General features: G+C 49.4%; 1 protein-coding gene and 1 long non-coding RNA gene across 45 annotated transcripts in view; one reads left to right on the top strand and one right to left on the bottom strand.

Moving 5' to 3' along the window:
* Positions 1–25,896, top strand: part of ZMYND8 (zinc finger MYND-type containing 8) — a 116,713-nt gene that overhangs the window by 3,965 nt on the left and 86,852 nt on the right. For 28 of the 44 annotated variants that reach the window (XM_070247906.1, XM_070247913.1, XM_070247878.1 and 25 more), the window contains one exon: positions 6,438–6,508. In XM_070247906.1, coding sequence (XP_070104007.1) covers positions 6,438–6,508 — 71 coding nt within the window. Of the gene's footprint in view, positions 1–1,560; positions 2,407–6,437; positions 6,509–24,663; positions 24,906–25,896 lie in introns of those variants that run through there. The other 16 variants (XM_070247909.1, XM_070247899.1, XM_070247895.1 and 13 more) reach the window with 5 other exon arrangements.
* Positions 14,050–15,376, bottom strand: LOC138920239 (uncharacterized). The gene is made up of 2 exons (XR_011431079.1): positions 14,511–15,376; positions 14,050–14,335 (listed from the first exon to the last, which is right to left on the bottom strand). It is a non-coding gene; the product is annotated as an uncharacterized lncRNA (long non-coding RNA).

Genomic DNA, 25,896 nt, shown 5'->3' with positions numbered 1-25,896 from the left:
GGTGGCCACCATCAAGCGTGAGTCTGTAAGAAGCTAATTGCTTTCCAAATAGCATTATTTTCCAGTTTCACTAAGGGGGAAAAATAAATGTCTGCATTGCAGCAGGACTAGGTAGGGACAGCAGTGCTGGCTCACGGAGCAGCCCAATGGGGTTCCTCTCTCCAGCGTTTGAACCAATAGACTTGGAGGAAAGGTTACAGATTGACAATTGCAGTGGCCGGACTGAGAACGGGCCTTCTGGAAATTTCTACCATCTTTGTTCCTTTTAGGAAAAGCAGATCCGCCAAGCTGAAGAGTCTCCTACATTCCATTCCTAGGGCATCTCCCCCCCTCCTCCCCTTCTTTTTTACATCAAGGTAGAATGTTCTCTCTGCCACAATTGTAAATTGCAGAGGGAGGAACAGAATGTTGGGCTGTTTTCCTTTTTCCCTCTGCCTCCTCAGTCCCCAAAGAGGATGCACAGCTGCAAGGAGCAAACACAGACACACTGGAGCTTTGGATTCCTCTCTCTCTTTTTCCTTCAAGACCCTCCAGGATGGACTCACTTTCTGCTTTGGGAAATTAAGTGGCATTCACGTGGGGGAGGGGAAGGAGAAACTGCTTTTATTAGCTCCAGAAAATGGTCAGTGTTCCATCTGTAACTAGGAATTAATTATATATAATCACTCAGTAAACTTTCTACAGAGTTTTTCTAATTGCTGTGCATGAACATAGCCTGTTGGAGCCCAGTCCAGTTACTTTTATAATTAACAGCTCAAAGATTTGAGTCAGAAAGAGAGAAACAATGGGGCCTCTTGGATTATAAATTAGGGATGAAAACAATAGCTTTTTTTTCTTTCTTTCTTTCTTTCTTGTAACCCTTTTTCTTTTAAACAAAACATTCCCCCTTTTCTTTCCCTGGGAGAGCACTGGGGAGACTGCTTCAGGTCTTAAATAGGAAAGGGGGGAAAATGAGTCATTCTTTAAAAAGCAGGGTGACAGTAACCCAGAAAACCCTGAAGGCAAAGGTAGGTTTTTTTTTAAAAGTCCAACCACTTCAAATGTGTGATCTCTTTGTTTCTTTTGCCTTCATTCCCCTTCTCTCTCCTGTGGCAGAGGCAGCAAACATTTGTCAGCTGAGAAGCCCTAGATCTGGGTTTGCCTCTGGTTGACCCTGAAAAGAAAGATACATGCAAAGAGCCTTCGCCACCCCACGCAGAGATAGAGGGAGGGGATCTGTTTAGAAGCCCTGTCTTGCTCTTAAACGCAACAACAAGTAAGGATTCACCCTTGGCTTCGGGTTGCTAAGGCCATGGCTGCCCTTCCCCCTTCTCCCCACTCTCCTTACAGATAAACAAGCAGGCAGGCGGGAGCCATTTCTGCCCTGCAGCTTGCTCGCTGCCAGGCTGTCCGTCCTCATCAAGATTACCTACCTACCGGCCGGCGAGGAGCCAGCCAGTCGCTCGTCCTCGCCCTGGCACAGCCTTGGGCACCATGCCCTCCTTTCTCCCCTGGAGCTAAAAAGCAGTCACCTTGACACTCCCCACTCCCAGCACCAGAAGAGTTCTGAGGCCAATTCTCAGACCTGTAACCGTAAATTACACCATCCACTATGAGGCTGTTCCTTCGGCCTCTGAAAGCCGGTTTTGCAAAACCCATTGTTAATTTTCAGGGCTCGTTGGGGGTGGACAAAAATCTAATTTGTGAGTATCCTGTGCATTGGCTAAGGGGAGTGTTTTCCTGTTGTTTCTCCTCTGCAGACGTGGACTGTCTTTCCTGGATGTTAACTGTCTTAGGACTGGCTGGGTGTTTGGTGGCCGTTTTCAGGCTTGGAAGCAGCCTTTTTATTTTACCCTGGCCTCCCCCTGGGATGCCTGTTGTCCTCGAAGCACTTTCGTTTTACCTAGCTCCTTTTGGGTCTGGCTGCAAAGCTGGTTTTGCTATACCAAGAAGGGGGAATGGGCCGCCTCCCCCGCCCCAGCCTGCTCCCTTTTAACATTTTTTCTGTTTGCACAGACACCTGTCTGTCTGCAGTTTATGCCACCAGGCTGCATAATTCCTAACCCTCCACCCACCTAATTCGAGGGCAAGGGGGCCTCCTCTCAGAGCCTCCTGTTGAAGGCTCAGGATCTAAAAGGGAAGGGTTTTTCCTTAGGAACCTGTGACTTCACAAACTCCCCGTCACTGCAGATTTTTTTTTTAAGCTTCTAAACGTTGGGTTGTTGGTGTCCTTTAGTTGAGCTTCTCCTAGTTCTGATATTTAGGAAGGTGGCTTTGAAACTAGCAGAGCTGCTCCCACCAGCGCTGCAGCTATGGAACAAACTGCTACCATTTTAGCTTCAATACAGGAATGAGGCAGTGTTGCCAGACGCCATTTTAAGAATCCTGCATAAATAGCTTAGCTCCCGATGACTGTGCCTGTTTTAGGTGAGTGCTTATATAAAGCTGCTGTGGTAACCATTCCCTTCCCCCCAGGTTTTTTAAAAAAAATTAATTGCAGATTGAAGGAAGCATGGTTTTTTATTTTGATGTTCACTGCTTTGTGTTCTAGAAGAGGAGGATGTTGTGTCTTGGGGATTAAGTATTTCTTACAGCCTGGACCAGTTTGGTATTTTGAATGAAAGTAAAAAGCTGAAGGAAAAGTCCTTTCAAATGATGCATGATTCTTGAATTGCTGTGCGAGCGATGAGCCTTCTCTGTAGACCCAGAGCCTGCGCATGCTGGTTATATATTCTAGATGGCTTAGATATTCTTGGTTAAAAGTCAAAGAGTAGGGGCACTTGGGGAACAGAAATATCTGGGCATTGTGTATCCAGGCATTTTTCTGTCCAGACTAGATGTTTTTCTCTTTTCTTTCTCTCTCTCTTTTGGAAGTGGTGAGGGGACGAGATTCCTGGGAATTACGGACCAGCCTTGAGTCCTCAGAATTAATAATCAGAAGGCTTAAAACATCCTGGAGGTGCACCAGTTCATCTGCAACTTTTAATTGCTCTTTTTCAGTGCATGCAGGTTCAGAAGTAAGCCTAGGTTTTCTTGTTCAGGCAGTGGGGGAGAAATCTTATTCTTTCTGGGACGGGCTGCGATGGTCTTGGTTGTATTTGCAGGTGTGTTATTTCTTCTCTAATTGCCTGAAATGTCTCAGTTTGTGAAATCCAGAGGCAAGTGACTTAGGGTGAAAAATGTGAGTGCAAGAGGTGGTGGTGGTGGGAACATACAATGTATACAACTAGTTGATGGTGTATTTTCCTTTTGGGGTGAGAGGGTGTTGTTTGGTTTTTCAGCTAATTTTACCCTTTTCTTTAGCGGGCCCCCAGCCTCCCCAACAGACCTAAAAAAAAGAAAGTAATGTCAGTTTGAAACAAGGGCTTGTTGTTCCATTGTCTTTGATTTAAATAATCCGGGTTGCTGGAACGTTGCAGGTATGGAAGGAAAGATGCTGTGTATTTTCTAAGACTTTAATGTGTTAATGACAAGAGTTCAAAGTCTTTTCTCCAGATGCAGCTGCTTTTCCTTTTTAACAATTATTGTTATTTGACTGTTTTTTTCCTCCCAATGACTGAACAGTTCTTAACCTAAATTGACCAAGATGTGTGGGGGCATTCAGACAGGTACAAATCTTTTCTCACCACCACTTTTGATGTAATATTCGTAGTTTTTTCCTCATAACATACTGGTACTTGACACTAAACCAAAAAAAAAATGAGATCAGTGGTGTAGAAAAAAAGGAAGTCCCTTTAGATGTGGCTATTCAAAATGACTAATTTTGCATTCTGGTCTTTGCTTTTGTAAATGAAGTCTTTTTTTTTCCCCCCCTTTTAATGCATAGACACTGCAGTTTCCTTTAGTCAAATACAAGTTATTGTGTGTGTGTGTGTGCATGTGCTTGCACAGGTTCCCTTTGAAAGGATGGCTTGCTGATCTGTGAAAAAGATGGTTTTCTGAAATTCTTGTGTTTGAAATCCTTGGCTAAAGCTGGTGGTGCTATTGCTAAAGTTAAGTGATTATGGTGCCCACTTGTAATGTACTTGGAAAGATAAAACAGCTTAACTTTTTTCCCCCCTCTTTGCTGCTCCAGAATTGATTATCTTAAACTCAGCAGCAAATAGCCACCACATAACTAGTTTGCATTTTTTTAACCTCTCAGCAGCATTCCTGCCTGGAGTATTCAGCTCCTCCAGGCTGTTACAAGTCAAATAATTGTTCTCTTGAATGCAGCCCTCCTCCATGATCAATACACCTTTGAATGTTTTCATGGCTGCAGAAATCCTTCACGTGGGTTTGCTGGGCTGTGTTATGCATAATTGTTTCTTTCACGACCTTACCTTTTGGTTGGATCACAGATTAATGTTTTCTCCATCACTCAAAATATGGGATCGGTTTCAAGAAGTTTAGGATTTCACATACTTCAGGCTACAGAAGGAAACAGAATTCTAGTTGCTGGAAAGATCAAGGTTGCTATTTGTTCTTTTGAAGTTGCCCATCTACCCATCTCTGAATGCCGCATGGGGCTCTTTGTTAAAATTTATTTCCAGTCACTCCAAGCGAGAAACCATCAGCAGTGTCCATTTGGGCAGCCTGTGTATGTTGCAGGCAGAGTGTGTTTCTGAGTTGACAATATTTGCCTCTTAAGTTGGAGTAAAAAGCATTAGTGCTAAAATCACCTTCCACAAATCACCTTTGTATTATTGCATGTTAGCGACGTGTTTAAGTTGAAGAGGCTGCTTTTTTTTTTTTTTTTTTTTTTTTTAAAGATTTTATTTTTCCCTTTTTCTCCCCAAAGCCCCCCAGTACATAGTTGCATATTCTTCGTTGTGGGTCCTTCTAGTTGTAGCATGTGGGATGCTGCCTCAGCGTGGTTTGATGAGCAGTGCCATGTCCGTGCCCAGGATTCGAACCAACGAAACACTGGGCCACCTGCAGCGGAGCGCACAGACTTAACCACTCGGCCACGGGGCCAGCCCCTTGAAGAGGCTGCTTTTATCTGATGACAACCATTTGTGACAACATGTCAGTTGTTTCTTTGCTGGTTTGTGTCACAGGCTTTCTCTCCAGATGCAGTGTAAATGAAATTGTTAATGGGGTTCAGTATCAGAGAGCTAAATGTGTTAATATTCTGATTTGAAACTTGACTGCCTTTCTTTCTTCTTTCTGCGGGCACTAGTTAAATTTGAGGATTCCAAGTTCTCCTAATTTAATTCTGAGCTGTCATCTCTTCCTGTCTATCTAATTCCCGTCCTGAATCCTCTTCCCCCAATAGTCAGGGAATACATCTCCAACTGACCCTCAGGTTCCAGGCCCGTTTGGACTCATCTTTTGTCTTGTCACTGTCCCAGACCATGGAACACAGAAGGGACATTCTAATCCTTTCTCTCTTGCCCAGCCTCCCTCCCGTCCTGGCCTTGAGTCTTCCAAATGGAAAATTCCAGCAGTATCAGTTGGTGATGCACCCATTTCTTGTTGAACCATAGTCTGATGGAATTGCATCTAAAGTAAATGGTCCGATTCTTATCTCTTCATTGTCAGCCCAAATTCTTGGGAAGTTCCAATACCTCATAGAGTTCGCACCTATAAAAAGCAGGACTTGACTGGCTTGGCTTGGGAGGGTTGTGTGTGGGGAAGATAGGCAATGGCCTGCACCGCATTCATCGAGAGTTCCAGCAGAGAGAGGGAGAGAAGATTCTGGCGGACCTGCCCAGCAAAGGGGCCCGCTTTCCCCGCTTCTCTCCCCAACCCCCAGCTCTCAGCCTGTCTTTTAAATAATCCTTCCTCATTCCACTTTTGTGCTGGGGGATAATTAGTCACAGCTCAAAAGAGGGCTCAATGCTTTCTCTAAGCCATGCCTGCTATAGAGAGGAAACCTCCAGGGGTGGGGAGCGTGGAGACCCCCATCCTAATTCCTCGGATAAATGCTGGCGGTTTGAATGTTTGAGACCAGGCCTTTTGCTTCTAGCCTGGGTGTATTTTTCAACTTTGTAATGTAACCTGTATATTTTTTCATGTTCCTCTCTCATCGGGAAATTGTAAGATTTAGGGGAGGGGTCTGGGAAGTGCTGTGCCTTGCAGAATTCAGAGATCAGAGCTCTGGGTACCCTGCGGGCCACCTCCAACCTGACCCTGTGTTAATAATAAGAAACTTGTTTACTTGAAGCCTGGGCTCTGGTGGGCCCACGGGTGTAGATTGTAATTGTGTGTCTAAAAAAATGCTTTTTTGTATCCCCCAGTAGCATGACAACTAGAATAGTAATTTGACTTAAAAAAAAGAACAACCTAGTGTTTTCAAAAACTCCTTTAGGCGTGGTAACACTTTGAAATCAGGTGTGGGGTTCTTTCCCCCCACCCCTGCGTAAGGATGAGGGATTGTCGTAAAGGTGGGTGTGTTGTTAGCACTTCTAAGCTGCTGCCCCCATGGGGCAAGTTCTCAGTCTACCTAAACGTGAACGTAATTTGCTCTGTTTCAGCTTGGCTGAAGAGGAAATAAAAACAGAACAGGAGGTGGTAGAGGGCATGGATATCTCTACTCGTTCCAAAGGTGAGTCAAAATCTTGTATTATCTATTCGAGAGCAGAGGAGGAAATTGGAATTTCTTTTTCTTGTTGTTGTGGTGCAGTGGAGTGTGGCTGTGTGAGCCAAGGTTGTAACACTCCTCCGATTTGGAGGTGTGGAACCTTTGATGGATAAACCTAATTTATGGAGAAATCGCCTCCCTTCAATTTTCCTTCCCTTGCGTGTCTGTGTAGGTGTACCGACCTGTCGGGGATTGTCCCGACAGTAAATTTTCCGCATGTATCGTGACTGAGAGCAGCTGGCTACCTCCCTGCGGGGTAACTTTGAGGAATCAGAATTTAAATAAAGCATGTTCTAGAAGCAACCAGAGGCTCTAGCTGCCGCTTGTTTTCTGATTTTAATAACAGGTCTCTTTGGAATCTCCGGACTGGAATGAAGTTGGCCCACTTCATTGGAAAACGGTGGTCTTGGTTAGAGAAAAAAAAGGAAATGTAGAACTTTCTGGAATGCTGGGGCCAGCGTTTGCATTTAGGACAAAATTTAGCAAATCAGAGCAAACACGGTCTATGTTTTTATTTAGAATCCTGTGTCAGACTTCCTCACAATGTTCTAATTGCAAGATTGGTACTTTTTGTTGGGTCTGCGTGAGCTTTTACGAGGCTTCCCAAAAGGAGGCACTTGCTCCCTTCTGCCTTCAGGGTGCCTTTAGAAAGGAGCTGCTGGAGCGGTTTTTGTATCTTTGGTTGATGGAAATGCTCATCTCCAAACTTAATGGTTGTACCAAGAGGTTGTTATTCCTTCTGCAATCACTGAGTGCCTGGGCTGAGCACACGGCCAGCCTGTGGGTCAGGCCTGTGGGTCACGGGGAAGGGCTGGAGAGGGGGTTGTTACAGACTGCCAGAAAGATGCCTATCTCGCCAGAGGGTGTGTCACAGAAAGTGGCTCCCTAAAGGCATCTGAGGCCACGAAGCCTTCTGAGGATTTTTACAAGACTGCTGTCATTTTGGGTAAATGTAGGGATCCGATAGTGAAGACTGGGAGCTGGCTGGTGAGGGCCTGGCATGGCGCAGAGAGGAGGGGGAGGCCCCTCAGGTGAAGGCCAGCTTGCCCGGCTTGGGGGTCCATGGAGGGAGCCGCAGGGAGAGTAGCGGGGCTGAGTCATTGGCCTCTGCCCCCCTTCATCCCAGCCCCCACCCAGCCCATGTGGGGCTATCACCCCTGTAAGTAATGGTGAGGAGAGCCACGGGGAGTTTTGAGCAAGGAAAGAACCTTCTGGAAAGGGTGTTTTGAGACGTTGCTGATGAGGGAGTGGGTCCCAGCCCCATGGTTGTGGTGAGAGTCGGATGTGGACAGAGAGGCCAGGGCCCCCGGGAGCTGCGACGGGCTTCCTTCTCACTCCACCGCTCGCTCTCCCCCGGGCCTGGGGCACCTTCTGTCTCTGTCCTTCCCTTTTCTTATGTGTAAAATGAGGTGTTGAGTTAGAGTCCAGGATCCCTTCCCCCTTGGGCCTTGCTTGCATAGACAGTACTGCCTGACAGTCTCTGTGAAGGCAGTGCTTGTACCTGCAGCTTTTCCTTACTGGCTTCCATCGATCCCCTTGTGAGGTGGGTGGTGGTTCCTGCTGTGCAGACAAGGAAACAGGCTCTGAATGGTGGTCTCACAGCTAGTACGTGCGGAATGGGCCTGAACGAGCCTCTGTCCCCAGGAGGTGCTTCCTTCGTGGGCGCTGGAGCCCTGTGGCCATTGTGGGGAGTCTCCAAAGTGATCGTCCCCTGGGGCGGGAGCCTGCTCTACTCAGACCCCGGTGTGTGGAGACCCCCTCCCCTTCCCCTTGGTGTGGGGACCTCTCTTCTCGTTGTCTTTCAGACCCCCTGGATGCTCCTAACCCTTCACCAGGTGGCATTTCCCTCTGTGCCGCCCGAAGCGTGACGCTGCTGGGGTCGTCCTTGTCCCTCTTTCTCGTCTGCCCCACTCCAGTCCTCTCCCTCCAGCAGCCAGGGCCATCTTGAAAAACAGATCGGAGCCGGCCCTTCTTGCTCACTCCTTCCGCTGCCCTTCCAGTGCCCTTGGGCTCCAGCCTGACATCGCTCTGGCCTACCCACCTGGGCCTGCCTGCCTGGTCGCCAAGACCTGCCACCCGCTCGGCTTCCTTCCCCTTCGTTGCCCTCGTGACCTTCTGTTCACCTTGGATCATTTCCCCCCCTGACTCCCCTCGAGCCTCCCGGCCTCCTTCCCCTCCTTCCCTCCTGGGGCCTGTGTGTCCTGTGCCCTTTGCGGGGAACATGCTGCCCTGGGCCCTGCTGCCTCTTTGTCATCCCTCACAGTCATCTCAGACGTCATCTCCTCCAAGAGGCCTTCGGCAGCCACCCAGTCCAAAGGAGCCGTTGCGTCATATTCTGTTATATTTTTAAAAATGAACTTCTAATTTTAGAGCAGTTTTAGATTTCCGGATAAGTTGTGAAGATAGTACAGTGTTCCCGTGTCACCTCCCTGACCCCACACAGGCGTGCGCGCGCACACGTACACAGATGCGCGCTCACACACTGTGGTACATTTGCCACAATTAATGAGTTGATAGTGGAATGTTATTACCAACTGAAGTCCACGCTTTGTTCCGATTTCCTTAGTTTTCCCACCAAAGTCCCTTTTCTGTCCCCATCCAGGACACTGCATTCCATTTAGTTCTCATGTCTCCTTAGACTTAGACTCTCGGCTGTGACCGTTTGTCAGACTTTCCTTGGTTTTGAGGACCTTGATGGTTTTGAGCAGTGCCGGTCAGGTGTTTTGTGGGATGCCCCTTGCTTAGGAGTTTTTTGGTGTCTTTCTCATGATTGGGTGGGGGTGGACTGCGACTGTGGGTTTGTGGGAGGAAGGCCACGGAGTGGAGCGCTGTTTTCATCGCATCATGTCGAGGATGCATATCATCATCGTGATTTGTCGCTGGTGATGTTGACCTCGGTCACCTGACAGGTGGTGTCTGTCAGGTCTCTTCCCTTCCGTACTGTGCTCTTTGGGAGAAAGTCACAGCGCCCAGCCCACGCGTACCGAGTGGGGGGTTATGCTCCCCCTCCTTGAGGCCAGAGTGTCTACAGAAATTATTGGAATGTATGAGAGATTTGTCTCTTCTCTCCTGCTTGCTTATGCAAGCATTTATTGGTATCAGCATGGACTCAATTACTTTAAACTTGAGGTAATAGTCCAGTGCTGCTTATTTTATTGCTCAAGTTGTCCTAGCTTTGGCCATTGGGAGCACTTTCAGTTGGCTCCTGTGTCCCTCTGACATTATTGTGGGGTTCGTTGATTGAACACTTTCTTTTCTTTTTTTTTTGAGGAAGATTAGCCCTGAGCTAACATCTGTTGCCAATCCTCCTCTTTTTGCTGAGGAAGACTGGCCCTGAGCTAACATCCGTGCCCATCTTCCTCTACTTTATATGTGGGATTCCTGCCACAGCATGGCTTGCCAACTGGTGCCATGTCCATACCTGGGATCCAAACTGGTGAACCCTGGGCCTCTGAAGCGGAACGTTGGCACTTAACTGCTGTGCCCCCGGGCCAGCCCCATCTAGTACGTTTTTTTTTTTTTAAAGATTTTATTTTTTCCTTTTTCTCCCCAAAGCCCCCCGGTACATAGTTGTATATTCTTCGTTGTGGGTTCTTCTAGTTGCGGCATGTGGGACGCTGCCTCAGCGTGGTCTGATGAGCAGTGCCATGTCCGCGCCCAGGATTCGAACTAACGAAACACTGGGCCGCCTGCAGCGGAGCGTGCGAACTTAACCACTCGGCCACGGGGCCAGCCCCCCATCTAGTACATTTTTAATCTTATCTTCACTGTGCAGCTTGATGAACTTTAACACGTGTATACACTTGTGGGACCACAACCCACATCAAGATAATAGAACATTTGCAGCTTTCCAGAAGCTTCCTCAAGATCACTCTAGATTTTCTCCAGCCCTTGTCTGTGACCTTGTACTTCTTATTTGTTGGTTTGTTGATGGTGTCCCCTGCTAGAATTTGGGCTCCCTCTCTCCCCAGGCCCTAGACCAGCATGCTCAGCCCCACTTCCATTCGAGAGGCAGGGTGGCATGGAGGTCTAAAAAAACCTGGCTTCTAGAACTAGGCTCCCTGGGTTCACATTCTGGCTTGCCCCCGCCTAGCTGGGTTATTCTTTGTGACTCGGTTTCCACTTATATGTGGGGCTGATAAAGATAGAGGGTTATGATGAAGACACAATTTGTTCACACGTGCGCGGTGCTCAGAATTGGGACGTGGTGAGTGCTCGAAAATGTCGGCCGTGGTTAGAGTTGGCGTGAAGCCGGTGAGCGTGTATGGAGAAGGCTTTCACCCCGTTCTCCTTCCCTGACTTACAGCCTCTAGGAAGACGGCACGCAGGCAGACAGGGAAGCCAAGCCCAGAGAGTCCAGAGTTGTGGAGGGTTACCCAGCAGGCGGGCTCTGGACGGGCTTCCTGTCCTGTTGGCCTCTGTGACGTCTCAGGAAAGCCGCTCTGCAGCTGTTTGGACCAGTTTCCCCGGGGCCTTTGGAGCCCCTGTTCTGGTGGGGAATCTGTGAGGGGAGAGGGTCATCTGGTTCTGAGGGAGACCTTTGTCTCTCCCCAGGGACTGCCTTGGATGGCTTTCTTTGTGTGGAACTCAGCTCCCCTCTTCCAGGTGGCTCAGGTGGCAGGTGACTGACCGCTTCTGTGTCTGGGGAACCCTTCTGACAGAGCATCTTGGGTCAGGTGAGGAAGTTGGATACACAGAGGCCTGGAGTTGAGAGTGGGTTTCTGAGGGCGGAAGTCAGCAAGGTCAAAATGCGCCGCCTGCAAAGGCTCACTGGCAGGAAGGCTGACCCCTCCTTCAGTGCCGATCGTCTCAGGATCCACAGTGTGATGTTGTGGGCTCACTGAACACACTTACTCCTCTAGCCTGCTTTTCTTGTGGTTTGGGAAATTCATGGCTTTGCTCCCCACGCGCCACCATCCCTGTCAGGGATCTCTGGTTGTGAGCAAGGGCAGCCAGCTCTGGTTAATTAGAGCAGGAAGGGGATGAACTGGAGGGAAGTCTGTGGGCTCCTGGCGTCGGCGGGAAGGCTGGAGGTCCAGGGCTGCTCGGGGGAGCGGAGCCGGTGTACAGCGTCCTGAGGATCAGCAGAGCAAAGTCCCTAGGGAGAGTCCCTCACCTAGTGTCATGTGCCTGCCCTTTGGCCAGGGAGGGGCTGGTGGTTGGACACCTGGACCCACCAACACTGTCCCCATCGTCGGGGAAGAGACAATTCCTCAAAAATCGGTGAGGTGATGCTCAGGCATCTTGGGAGGGTGGCAACGTTATTCTCTGCTTGTGGGTCGAGAACAGGCCCTGAACCTCACTGTCCCTGGGAAACTTAGAAACTCTGACAATAATGAGCTCAGAATTCTTTAATCCCATTCCTACATCTAGTCCGTATGACCTTTCAGGTTCTCTAACTACATTTCCATTTGTGCGCCCTCTTTTCCCTAACACGTACTCACTTATTAACTGAGTAATTCCCAAGCCCGTCATTGCCATTAGGCCAGCCTTGGCATTTACTGGAGCATTTTAGTTCTCGGGAGACAAAGCTTTCGAGCTTTCAAGATGTCCTGTTGACATTTGTGTCCAAGGGTAATATCTGCTGAAAGATGCTCAAGCATAAATCGAAAGTACTATTAGATGCAGGTGTGTTTGCCTAACTAATATTTCCTGAGTCCTTATTAGGTGCCAGGTATTAACATGCAAATTACTTTATTTGATTCTCATCATAATGCTGTGATACAGACGTGGTGTTACTCCCATTTTACAGTTAAGGAAACTGAGGCTCGGAGGCATTGAAGAAGTGGCAAAGTGGAGAACTGGGGTCAGGTTTTACCTTTGATTTTAAACCTTTGTACTTAGTCATGAGCTCTCCCCCAAGGGTTCCAAATCAGATGTCTGCAGGGGCCAGCAGGTGCACCAGCGATTGCAGCTGGCATCTAGGCTCCCGGGGCCTTTGGAGAGTAGGAGATGCCTGCATGGAGTGGGGAGGTTGCCTCCGTCTGATCGCTGACCAGCAGGAATATGGCTCACCCAGTGTTGCCAGGAGTTTTTTTCCTCCCTGTAAAGATGCCTGATTTAGAAATTTGGTCTGTGCAGCCCAGTTTCTGAAAGACCACGCACGAACCCAATAAAACGTATCTCCAGGTCAGAAGCGGCTAAGGGCTGTCAGTTTGCATTCTCTGCATGAGACTGGTGATGGCACAGTTCATTGCAGGATTTTGGCTACACTCTGCATGAGTCAGAACAAGCCCTTCCAAGGCCAGGGACTTGAAGTCTGAAAAATGATGGACTCTGCAAGTTGGTGTCTCCATACAGAGGCTCTCCTGTTGGGGCTGCCTGCGTCTTGATCCTGCCATGTGTGCATTTTGTGGTAATGATTGTGGTGTGCGGATGCCAGGCTGCCAAAGCTGAAAGCGTTTTTAAAAATGTCTGTGTAATGTCTCCCGCACGAGGGAACAAGCCACTTGGAAACCATGCACAGATGCAGCGGAAGCCCGAGATATTAAAATCTTGAACAGTATCATTCTTGCTGAGATTTGCCTGAGTATGGATTTGTTTTCCGAGACAGGATGCTAGAGAATATACAATTATAGCAATTTGCTAGCCAGCTCCAGACCTTAATTAGTTCAGGATCCTCGTTCTCACTGTTGTATGTAAATTGAGACTGTTTCACAAAGGGATTGTTTATGAGGACGGCTCTGAGATAGAGATTCTGTCATTTTTTTTTTTTTTTAAGAAAACTCTTGAAGAAAATATAGCCATAAACACCACTCAAATGACAGGGCGATGCAGAGGTGCTGAGAATTTTTCTTTTAAAAAATGAGCGTCAGTATTTTTAACTCCCATTTTGGCTCTCCTCCATCTCGTACAGCCCGAGAAGTGCCGTCCATGTGCTGTGCAATGGGAAGAATTTATTTGCAAGTTAGGTAGCCACCAGGTTGTTTCTCTCCCAAGGTCGGAGATGCCCCGGAAGACTGAAGATGTCGGACAACGGCTTTCCAAATGAGAAATCTACCTTCTCTCGGCCAGTGTAGCATCCACCGTGCATCTGTTCGTGGAGTCCTGTCGGCACCATCTGTGCCATTTAGCGTTGTGGTTCACTTGTGGAAGGCCTTGTGTTTGCCCCGGGTTTGAAGCCTGACCCACGTTAATATGATTTTGTGACTATTATTCTAGAAGACTATGATCTAAAATTGACTCTTTCAGCCTTCGGTTAAAAAGAACTGTTTCTCCTTTTTCCTCCTCCAAATGCCTGTAGAATTAACCTTCTAGGTCTGAGGCCTTTTAGAGGTCCTGGCATGTTTTTGGCTAAAAGTTTCAAATAATAGTTACTTCATTTTGCTCCGTCGACGGTGGATCCTTGACTGTTGACTTGAGGGGAATGAGTCTGGAAAGTCCGCGTGTCACGGTCAGAGTGGGTGCAATTACAAGGCCCTCCCAGCACGTCACCCTGCTGCCCCATGTTCCTCTCACCCACCCCCCACTTTCCTGGGAACCTAGAGATCTAGCATGTCACAGACTTTTGTTCTTTACAGCTTTATTGAAATATAATTCACATAGTGTACAATTCTCCGTTTTAAAGTGTACGCTTCAGCGCTTTTTAATATTTTCACAGAGTTGTGCAACCATCACCACAGTCAATTTTAGAACACTTTCAGCGTCCCAATAAGAAACCCCATACCTGGGGCCAGCCCCAGTGGCCTAGTGGTTAAGTTCGGCGAGCTCCTCTTCGGCGGCCCAGGTTCGGTGTCGGTGTCGGTGCCTGGACCTACACCACTCGTCAGCTGGCTACGCTCTGATGGCAATCTGCGTACACAATAGAGGAAGATTGGCACAGATGTTAACTCAGGGTGAATCTTCCTCAGGAGAAAAACCAAAAAACCCCACCCCGTACCCATTAGCAATCACTCCTCATTCACTGCCTCTTTACCCAGCCCCTGACAACCACTAATCTACTTTCTTTCTCTGTGGATTTGCTTACTTTGGACATTTCATATAAATGGAATCATATAGAATGCGACCCTTTGTGTCTGACTTTTCCCTTAGAATGATGTTTTCAAGGCTCATCCACGTTGTAGCCCGTATCGGTCCTTCGTTCCTTTTGATGGCCCAGTGATGCTCTGTTGTGGCTGCATCACATTTTGTTTATCCGTTCATCCGTTGATAGACATTGCGTTGTTTCTGCTTTTCGGCTATTGTGCATAATGCTGATGTGAATATTGGTGTATGAGTTCGTGTGTGGATGTCTGTTTCGTTTCTCTTGGTAATAGACCTTGGAGTGGCGTCGTGGGGTCATCGGGTCATAGGGCAGCTCTGTTTACCCTTTGGATGAGCACAGACTTTGGAACACACTCCAGCCTCTTCCACGTCTCCTCTCTTGATGCTGCGTCTTTCCTACCAGCAAGTCTTCCTGTTTCTGGCCTCTTCTTCAAAGCCAGCCTTCTTAGAAGTGTCTGTACTCACGTCTTGCCTTCTTCACCTCCTACTTTGTCCTGTCAGCTGCATGGTGGCTTCCGCCGGTCCTGCCGGAGGAGCTGGTTTTGCTGAGCTTCCTGCAGACTCCACGTGGCTTTGTCGGGGGGAGGTTTCCAGCGCTCGTCCACCTTGCTCTAACAGAGGTATTGGACACTGCCAGTCGTTCTTCTCCTGGAAACCGTCTCTTCCTTTGGCTTTGGTGCCACCACGGTCCTGGTTTTCCTCCTGTTTCCTTGGCACCTCGTCTTCTCTCCGGCCGTTGAGTGTTGGCGTCACTGGAAGCTTGGCCCTGTCCTCGTCTCTCCCAGCCCGTTCTTTCCCTGGGTGATCTTGCCCACATCTGTGGCTTTGACTCACAGACTTTTTATGTCCAACCTCGGTTTTTCCTGAGTCATCATGCAGAGGGCCAGCCGCCTCTCTGACCTCCCTACCTGTTGTTTGTGGGTGTCTCAGACTCAGCGTGTCCCAGACCGATTTCTCCTCTCAGCCTTCCCTCCTGCTCTCCCCACCCCAACAAAGCACCTGCTTCTCCACCATGAGGAACAAGCCAGTCCTCTGCCACTTGGCTCGGCCAGAGATATGGGACTCATCCTCAAATCTTCTGTCCTTTTGCCTTTTGTGTCATTTTCTTACAATGTTATATTCTAAATGTCACCTGTTTTCAGCTTATCACCATTGAATTGCAGTAGTCTTGTAACAGGTCTCACTGTCTGTTCCCCCTAATCCTTTGGAAAGGGGCATCTCTTCTGGCTGCCACCTCCTACCTTAAACTCCTCAGGGCCTTCTCCTTGGTTTTAAGATGAAAGTCAAAATCCTAGAATCTTCATGGGCTGGCTCCGGCCCACCTTTCCAGCCTCGTCTCTCCATGTTCCTCTTTTCTCTCCACTTCAGCCGCGCTGATCTTCTAGATTCTAGAATGAGCCACATCTGGCTATGGGGCCTTTGCTCATCCCTGGAAGATCCTCTCCTCTCTTTTCTCCTGACCTGCCACCCGCCTCGATTCTCAGGTTCCAGGTGAGGGCGGTCCTGCCTTTTGTTTTTGCTCGTCTCGTTTCACCTGGTGCCCGTTTTATTACCTGTGTGCCGTGAATGTTTATTTTGAATGAATGAGTGAATTACTTGATTTTGTCTGTCACACGGATAGAACTTTTATCCTGGAGAATGAAGTAAGAGCAGCCTTTCAGCTAGAGAGGATGGCTTCGTTTCCAGCATAATCTGTGGCTGGAAATAATTACCCAAGCTCACATGTCTGCTCTGTGAAACCTTGGTGGCCTCTTTCTTTCTTTCCCCCCAGGGACACAGCGCTCTTTGAAATGGCCCCTCTTCCCTCTGATTTCTTTCCTTCCCTTTGTGTTGCTGCCACTTCTAGGAGCCCCTTTCCAAAACACAAGCCCAGTTGTCCTGCTCCCGGCTCTAAATTCCCGCTGGCTCCCAAGGACCACGGTCTTGAGCGGAGATTCAAGGCCCAGCCCTGTCTGTCCTTTCTGGGCTCTGGTCAGCACTCCTGCAGGACCTGGCCCTCCTATGCAGCCTGCCGTTTCCCGGGTTGGTCCCGTGATGGATGTGCCAGATTCCCTCCTGCTCCTCGAGAAGTCACACCTGAGTCGATCCTTCCAGACAGCTCTTCCTGGGCACCGCCTTTTCCTCACCTTCGCTACCTCCTTGGGGATCCAGGCCCCCCTCTTTCTGAGCCTTCATTTACATCTCCTTTGGTGGAGTCCTTTGGCTTCCAAGGTCAAAGTCACCCTGGAACGTCCCTTCGATTGCCCTTGGAAGGACAGTAATCAGCTCTGGCCACACATTCTTAGGCATACTAAAGGTGTGAGAATTTCCCACAAGCCAGGCTAAAGGAGCAATCCAAGCAAGGCAAGTCCACATACACATTTCTAGGCATCACATCATTATGCCTCGGCAGCAACTACCGAATCCCTCAGACAGGGACGGTGGAGGATTCTCGTGTGTCCTGCTCGTCTGCTAGGCTTGCTCCTTTGTTAAATGTTGAGTGTCCACAGCCGTGCTGTCTGATAAGGTAGCCACTGGTGTATGTGGCTGTTTAAATTTACATTCGTCAACATTTAAAAATTCCTTCCTCAATGGCACTAACCACATCTCAGATACCCCATAGCCGCACGTGGCTAGAGGCCGCCGTGTTAGCACAGATATGGAACATTACCATCATTCTAGAAAGTTCTATTGGACAGCACTGCTGTACAACTTTAATCAATGAACGCATATATTGTGCTTTATGCTGTAGGTGAAAATACCTAGCCAGGGACTGGCACAACATAGAACATGTCAATCAATAATTATTATATTGGAGTCTTAAGTTTTGCTTGATCAGTTTGTTACTGCACAGAGATGGGGTTCTCTTCCCGATACGCATAAAAAGCCAATTGTTACGGCATCAGCTTTTGAGAAGAGAAAAAGCTTGATTGTGAGGTCGACCAGCAAGGAGACAGAAGGCAGAAGCTCAGAAATCTGTCCTCCCATTCAGGGCTTGGGGTGAAATTTATGGGATGAAAGGCAGGGTGGTCTGACGTGTGGAGATAGGTGATTGGAGGTGAGGAGAGGTGAGGTCATTGAGGACCTGTGTAAGCGTAGTCCAGTCTCATGCCTCTTCGCAGGACACGTGTTCACCAAATGGTGGCGTTAGCATGATCTGAGGGTGGAGTTTTCGGCCCCTTGAAGTCAAAAGGGTCACCTATCTGTCCGGCATTTGCACAGGCCTAATTGATGGGTTGGTGATCTTAACCGGCCTGAACTAGGCAAGGGACCGACTCTCAGTTCCTGAAAAGCAGCTCCTACTCTGTTGATAAGGTGGGATCAGTGGAACTGGTCCTAGTGGTCCTGTGGTGACAAACCCCTCCTTGGCCTGCTCTTTTTTGAAAAGTTCCGCAAAGAGAGAAGATGGCTATCTTCCTGTCTTCCCAAGTTGCAATTCCTATCCAGGCCCCACTGAACTGTTTTTCTGCCAGGCCCTTTGGCATCTTGGCATACTGGCTGGGGGAGAAATAAACACCACAGGGTATGCTGGGCCACCCTCTCCCCACCCTGCAAATTACTCTGTTGTAGAATTCCTTTACCTGTGTGTCTCCTCTCCTAGACTGATGTGGAGACCAGGTCTTTCTCACCTCTTCAGCACAGGGCTAGTGATTTTATAGTGGCTGCTCAATAAATGCTTTTTTAAACAAAGACTCTGGGGCCTGTCTGGTGGTGCAGCGGTTAAGTGCACACGTTCCGCTTCGGTGGCCCCGGGGTTCGCTGGTTCGGATCCTGGGTGCGGATGTGGCACTGCTTGGCACACCATGCTGTGGCAGGCGTCCCACATATAACGTGGAGGAAGATGGGCACAGATGTTAGCTCAGGGCCAGTCTCCCTCAGCAAAAAGAGGAGGATTGGCAACAGATGTTAGCTCAGGGCTAATCTTCCTCAAAAAAAAAAAAAAAAAAGAATCTGTTCCCAGAAATATAAACTAATTAACTTTAAGAAAAATGTTTTATTAGATTTTCTTTTCAAATGATAAGATCAGTGTGTATCTGCCTGCAACAAGCCAAAGAATACAGAGAAAAAGCTAGAAAGCCTCTCCCTCCAGGTAACCAATGTTAAGTTGGGTATGTTTTCATCTCTACTTTTCCCCCCTCTCTTATAAAAATAAAAACAAACTTATACCCTGATGTGGTTGAACTATCTAGAACTCGGCCATCCCAGCAAAGCTTTATCGCTTGTCTCTTATCCCTCTATTTAACTTCTTGCCCTTCTCTGCTTTACTTTGCCTTTAAGGGATCTTCAAGGTTTGACAGTTAAGAATAATGGTGACCTTGGCAAACGGAATTTCCTGTTGCCTCTTAAGGCGGGGCAGGCTGGAGGACTGTTCCATGTGGAAATGGCAACCCAGTGTGGCTTCTGGTGTTTTTTTTTTTTAGTGAGAAGCTAGTAATCTGGATTTCTAAGTGCAATTTCTCCCAATTTTTAAATACTGACAGCTAACTTAAAATTTAAAAGTATGATGCAGCTGTCGGTGGACTGGATTCAGCCTGTGGTCCTTCAGTGGCCACCGTAGCCCAGCCCTTGGCCGTAGGTTCCTCTAGACTCATTTCCTGGCGATCGCTGCCCTTCTAGCTCGCTGGTTCATGTCATCAGCTGTCACCAGGGCCCTCTTCCTAGTAAGGCTGACCTGGTTTTGTCCTTTACCTCCTTTCCCACTCCAGGAACTCCGCCTCCCCACACGGGAGTTTGAGGACTGTCTTTCAAACCAGGCTGCTGTTTCTTGGGTTGGCACGAGAGATAGACTGGTAGTTGGTGAGCATTGTTTGACAAATATGAGTCTTTAAAATCTAGTCTCCTCTCAAGCCTGGTGAGATGCTGACAGTCTGAGAAGCCCGAGGAATCTAAGATGGACACAGGAAAGAGCAGTTTTAATTTCTCTTGATTCGCGCCTATTGAGTTAGGTGGAGGGAAGATGAACTTGGAGAAAATAATCTTTTGCTTTCCCTTTTTGGGGCCATTCCCATATTGCTGAGTCCACATAGGGAAATGCTTGGGCCGTTGTTTCACGTTTCAGGAGCAGAATTGGAGAATGCAGGCGAGGATTAAGGGAGGTGTTGAAAAGAGAGCCTCAGACTTGAAAGGGTCCGAAAAGGAAAAGGGCAAATAATCCGAACTAAGAAATCTGGCTAACCGGTCATCCCAGTGAGGGGTCTCCCAGCGGGGAGTGTGTTTTCCCTGGAGAAAGTCATTCCTCTTCTTTAACCTAAATGATTCTGAAACAATAGCTCTCCCCAAGAAGAATGGAGAGAGTGGGCATGGGTGGCCTGAGAAAACCTCATGAGTTCTTCCCCTTTGGTTTTCAGTAATTGTGTTTAGCTGCATGGCCCCATCACGTGCGGGATATAAATCCTTACTTAATCCCCTACTTTTGGGGAAATGGGCTCTTTAACAAAGAAAGAGGAAGAGCTAAGTACCTGTTGAAAAAGGAGTTTCCTGCCCCAGTTTCTCTCCTTTGGACCCTGAAATGGCCAGGCTGCCTTTTGTGGGGAGCCTGTTAACTTCACAATGCTCCTGCCTTCCTAGTTTGCCGGGAGACATTCTTAGACTGGGGAAGAGAAACTGGAGTTTCCTGTGCGTCAGGTCTGCTGTCGCAGCTTTGTTAACCTTCTCCTCTCGCGCATCTAGCTGGTCTCATAGGTGTTCCTGGGGCCCCTCTGAGCCAGGCCGTGTGCCAGGCCCTGGGTTGCAGCCAAGAGAGACAGAAAAACTGAGATTGAGCTCATGTTCTGGAGGAGACACAAGAAAGAACTGAACCAGCAAAAGAAGAAAATAATTTTCGATAAATTTTAGCTCGAGGCGACTGCGATGAAAGGAAAAAACACTTCAGGATGATATAATAAGGGGGCTGGAGGCTGGGGTGGTCAGAAAAGGCTGGGGAGGTGACATTTGGGTCAAAAGCTGAAGTTGCCAAACAAGGGAAAATTAGGCATAGAACATTCTAGAAGGAAGGGCCAGCAACTGCAAAGAAGCTTGGCTTGTTGGAGGCCACTGTGGTTAGGGGTGAGTGAATGGAGGAGACAAGGTGAGCAGAGCCGATCGCTGGGGGCATGGTAGGTCTTGATTAGATGCTGGGCGTCTGCAGGAAGCGCCCTGGAGGGTTTCTAGCACAGGACTGCTTATCTCATGGGGGTTTGAAAGAGGCTGCTCCAGAGGGCAAGGGAATAGCCCTGGGGCGTGGATCCGGCTGGTAGCTGTGAAGGCTGAACTGAACCTGAAGAGGCAGAAGTGAGGATGGGCAGGGAAGGAGCAACCCTTTGCAGGGCGCTGACCTGCCAGGCACCCCTTGGGCGTTCCCGCTGACCCCGGGAGGTTTGGCATTCTCCATGCTTTGTGCAGAGCACTAGGATTCTGAGGCCAGTGCCCTCCCAGGCTTGATGACCCTCATTTGAGTAGGAGGAGAGTGCCTTTGGGGGCGTCCGGGGAGGAAGGTCCATCGGAAAGAGGGGGGAAGGGACTGTGGGCCACCTGGCGCCTTCTGCTTTAATCTGGGGAGAAATCCTGAGCCCTGAAGGGATTTCGAGCCCGCTTGGTTGAACCTGTGCCAGCCTGAGAGGACTGACTGTGGAAGTTTGTGTTTCTCATCAGTGAAACTTCTTCGGAAACAAGTTGGGAAGACCTAGTCTGGTGCAAATCATGGTGAAGATACAAAAAAGTTTGGGGAGGCAGGTTTGAGATTTCTGGGTTAATGTCTGTTTTCTGAGCTGGATCCTCTTCCCCCTTCAGGGAAATAGTAATAGTAACTGGTGGTGCTTCGACTCTGTTCACTTTTCAGGCATTGTCTCATTTAATCCTAACAACCCTTTTAGGAAGAGCCTAACAGTCACAGCTGAATTGACTGAGGCACAGAGAGGCTCAGCCACTTGCCGAAGGACACACAGCTGTCAGGTGATGGGGCTTGGATTCAGACGTAGTGGTATGGCTCCAGAGCCCAGACACTGAACAACAGTGCTCTGTTGATGTTGGTCCGTGCCAGGCATGCCCTTAGTGATGGAGGATTAGCAGGTGGCACGCACAGCCCTGGGGAAGGTGGCTGCCTGGCGCAGGTGAGGGTGTTAGAGTGGAACGCAGCTGTGGTGGACGATGGAGTCCCCAGCGCATGCTGCTTTCACCTTTGTGCCTCGAGCACAGATGACGTTGCTTCTCTGAGCCTCAGCTATAAAATGGGCACAACACCACCATCCCTACCTCCTGGGATTCCTGAGAGGATTCGTCAACTAGCCTCTCAATAAACAGCAGCTGTGAATCCCGTGAGCCCATTTGGAGAAGGAAACAGCAGCCTTTCCCTGGCCACACCCTCGCCCCCAGGATATGTGCACCAATGCCTGCTCTTTCTCCGGCTCAGCTTTGTGTCCATCTGTAATCGGTTTTTTTTTTTTTTTGGAGGAAGATCAACCCTGAGCTAACATCTGCTGCTAATCCTCTTCTTTTTGCTCAGGAAGACTGGCCCTGAGCTAACATCCATGCCCATCTTCCTCTACTTTATATGTAGGATGCCTACCATAGCATGGCATGCCAAGCAGTGCCATGTCCGCACCTGGGATCCGAACCGGCGCACCCCGGGCCGCTGAAGCAGAATGTGCGAACTTAACCACTGCGCCACCGGGCTGGCCCTCTGTAATCGGTTTCTTACTCCATATTTCTATACTGAATATATTCTACATTCATTCTATATTTCCTAGCCACATCATCAGGGGCCTTTTTTGCTCTAGGCCTCAGTTTCTCCATCAATAAAATGGGGGTTCTCGGCACCTACCGCCTTGCTAGAACTGTGGTGAGGAGTAAATAGGTTGGTAATTGTCTTTAAGACCGTGCCTTGCAGACAAGTGGTCAAGAAACGGCAGCTGTTACTGTGACTCTGTTTCTGGCTGTCTTCTCCCAGGACAGGAGTCTTCCCAGGGAGCCCAGAAGTCTGGTCGTTGCTCAGTGACTGTTATTGACCGACTGGTCCCTTTGTTTTGTTCCCTTTGAAACCTGAAGTCAGGGTTGCCAGGTGAAACATTAGGCGTCGTTTTCCTTCTCAGAGGTTGCACTTGCCTCCGTGGGCGGTGTATTTACACAAGGTTAGACCTGCTTGGCAGCTCCCGACGTTTCTCTACACCAGGGTTTCTCCCCATCGGCACTGTGGATGCTTTAGGCCTGGTCTTCACTGGTGCGGGGATCCCCCTGTGCACTGTGGGGTGTTTAGCAGCATCCCTGGCCTCTGCCCACTCGATGCCAGTAGCGCCTGCTCTTTGCCTCGTTGTGACAACCAGAAAGACTCTAGACACTGCCAAGTGTCCTGGGGGGACCTGGTTGAGAACCTCTGCTTTACACTGTTCTCAACACCTGAGCCCCTTAACAGTGGCACCTGATTAATTCTGGGGCGTGTTCTGAGCTGCTCCTGGGTGCCCGGTGCTGGGGATGCAGACGCGGTCTCTGGCTAGGGCAGTGCCTGGCCCCTGGTGAGGGTTATATAAATATTGTTTTCATCCCTTTCCCCTGTAGCCACTTAGAAATGTCTTAGGTAGTTAAATATATGACCGTGATCAGAAAGAATTCCCGCGCCCGCCTTTCTTTCACCCAGGTTCTATTTCTGGCCCTTTTCGCTTGGGTTTTGTTCCATGCGTGTCCATGAAGATGTGCTTCCTTTTTTATTCCGTCTTGCGGCTGCATCACGAGGTTTTGCACCTCAGTCCCCTATTGATGACACTGAAGTTGCTTCCCATCTTGGGTTCCATGAGGTGTGCTGTGATGCCACGCACGTCCATCTTCCTAACACTCCTGAGCCTGCAGGCCGCAGGGCACATTTTTAGAATCGCCCCACCGAGATCCGGGTGATGTTCAGCATCCTTTTGACCAGGGTAATTTGGGTCCGAAATCTGCTTCCCCAAAGGCACGTGATGAGGCGGCTGTAGAGGCCTCCCCGTCTTCTCTGGTGTGTTAGAGAATTTTCTTGTCTTCATTCAGGTGGCTTTTAGAGAGGCCAGACCCTGCCCAGGGCATGTGGGCAGGTTGCCTGGCTCCCAGCAGCCCTCTTCCTTCATGTACCCCCTTCCCGAAGCCTCTTTCTTTCCCCTTTTCTTCTTCCAGCCCACTTCCCGGCTTCAGCTGCTGTTGGTGGAGTCCTCTTTTTGTTTCTGAGTTGGCCCTTGGATGCTGCAATTCCCCATTGCAATTTGAAAGCCCCCTGCCAGCACCTTCACTTTCTAGCCTGAGCTGGGCCGGGGGGTGGGGGTGGGGCCCACCACGCCGAATCCCTGCAGCCTCTATAAATAATGCAGACGGGCTTCAGCTGCCAGAACCAGGTCCTGCGAACCCTCTGCTCAGCCATCAGCCAGCTATGACGTAAAGGCCCAAGGCAACCGGTTACTCCACATTTCATTCGTGGTGGTTTGGCAGAGTTCTAAGGGCCTTGAATATGTACACACGTCGGACACGGCCTTCTGGGCCTGGACCTGCTGAGGGGGTGGGTGGGGTGCTGTGGTTTCTTGTACGGAGCTGGGCCCTGCCTCCCCCTCTTTGTTAAAAATGGAAAGAGCTTGGCATTCTTGAACCAGGAAATTCCTGTTGAGAGGTTGTCGTTTTTCCAGAAGGCCTCATCCCGGCTGAGCGGGGGAGAAAGGGCTGCCGGGTTGCTGTGGCCTCTAGTAGTTGAGGGCTAACCAGTGAATTCATTTGTAAATCAGCCTCTTTTCCCTAGATTGGAGCAATTTCTGTCCTGCCAGGAGAGTTTGGAAGTTCACCTTTTACATATGAATGTGCCCTTTAATCACCCCTTTTTGCATTATTGGCAGAGACAGAGAGAGAGTGAAAGAGAGACACACACACGTGCACACACAGTATAATGGGAAGATGGTTTTCTCATTTCTGGGAGAGGCACGTCAGACCTAAAGATAATTTGAAACAGTTATTAAAAAACTTAAAACACCTTCCAAATGCAAACCACCACAAACCCTCTTGATAGTCACTCCAGCCAGCAGAAGAACAGCAATTTGCTGTGTTTATTCACATCCGGTGAAATAAATGGCTCTTCGGTGCAGTGCACTGAAAAATTTCAGCTTCGCCGAGCTGCTGTCTGTCGAGGGTGATAAATTAGAGCTCAAAGCCCGGGGACATGAAGGCAGTCGCCCTGCCACACGCTGCCTGACTGCAGGGAGGCGAGGGCGTCCTTGCCCCGCTGGACAGCCTCGTGCGTACAAGACCGGGGCTGGCCTGGTAAGTGGTGACTCTTAGCCTGTCCTCTTGGCTTCTTCCTCCTCCCCCTGGGAGAGGCCGCTGAGGATCCGGAAGCAGGAATGTCTGCCGTGTGTGAGCCTCTGTTCTCTTTAAAAAAGAGAGGCTAGGCCCTCTGAGCAGCAGAGTTTCTCAATGGCAGGTAAGCCCCTCTTCCCAGGGTCTCCTGCCCCTCACTTGCTTTGCCTCCGATGTACCTGGCATTTCTGGTACAAGGACAGTTTCCCCAAGTTGAGGATGACCCTTTGTTCCACTGCCTCTTTCCACTTTGCCCCTCTTTCCTGGTCTGGTAAGAAGTTCACAGTCCCAGGCAGGAGACCTTCTAGAAGTCTGGCTTAGGCCCATGCAGCCCTTCTGGAGGAGGCTGGGGCAGGCCCAAGCCGGCCAGGCTGTAGCTTTGTCTCCCAGATCTGTGGGTCTGGGAGATGTTCACCGTGGGAGCAGACTCTTCGCTGGAGAGCTGTTTTGGGCCGCGTTCCTGGGGCTCGGGCATTCTCTGCTGGAAGAGAAGTGCTGCCCCTTCCCCATCCCCCATTCTTTTCTCAGTTCTGCTCTGGGCCGGGAGGAAATTCCGGGCTTTTGTTTCATTATGATGTAACTCCTGGCTGGAGAGGGCCCGAAGATTCCTGGGGAGGGGGGCCTGTGTGCGTACCTGCTCCGCGTCTTTGGGAGGAAACGCTTTGAAATGATTAACCGTGCTCAGCTCAGGCGTTCGCTGCTTCTGGGAGAGCAGCGTGTGGCCGCGTTTGAAGTAGGCCATGGAGAGGGCTGGCAATTAGGCCGAGTGCTGTCTGCAGCGCGCCCGCCCCGGCCGGCACAGGCCTCTGCTTCTGAGCCTGCCTGCAGTCGTCCGAGGAAACCGGACTTCTCACATCTGATCAAGATGGAGAAAGCCTGTCCCGGGCTGATTCTGGTCCCCGCTTTATATAGGCTGGCGTTTCCATAACTTTGAACTCGTGGCATGGACCTGTGCTCCTCCGAGAAGCCAGCTCTGGTTTCGGAGCAGAGCGGTGGTGGGAGGAGGAGGAAGAAGAGAAGGAGGGACGATTGTGGGTTTAAAAAAAGAGCCACCGTTTATCCCGTGCTTACTTTTTGCCAGGTATAATGCTAAGAGCTTCACGTGAATTAAGTCA

This window comes from Equus caballus, chromosome 22 (assembly GCF_041296265.1).
Source record: "Equus caballus isolate H_3958 breed thoroughbred chromosome 22, TB-T2T, whole genome shotgun sequence".
NCBI classification, from domain to species: Eukaryota; Metazoa; Chordata; class Mammalia; order Perissodactyla; family Equidae; genus Equus; species Equus caballus.
This window is presented reverse-complemented; position numbering and strand designations above follow the sequence as displayed.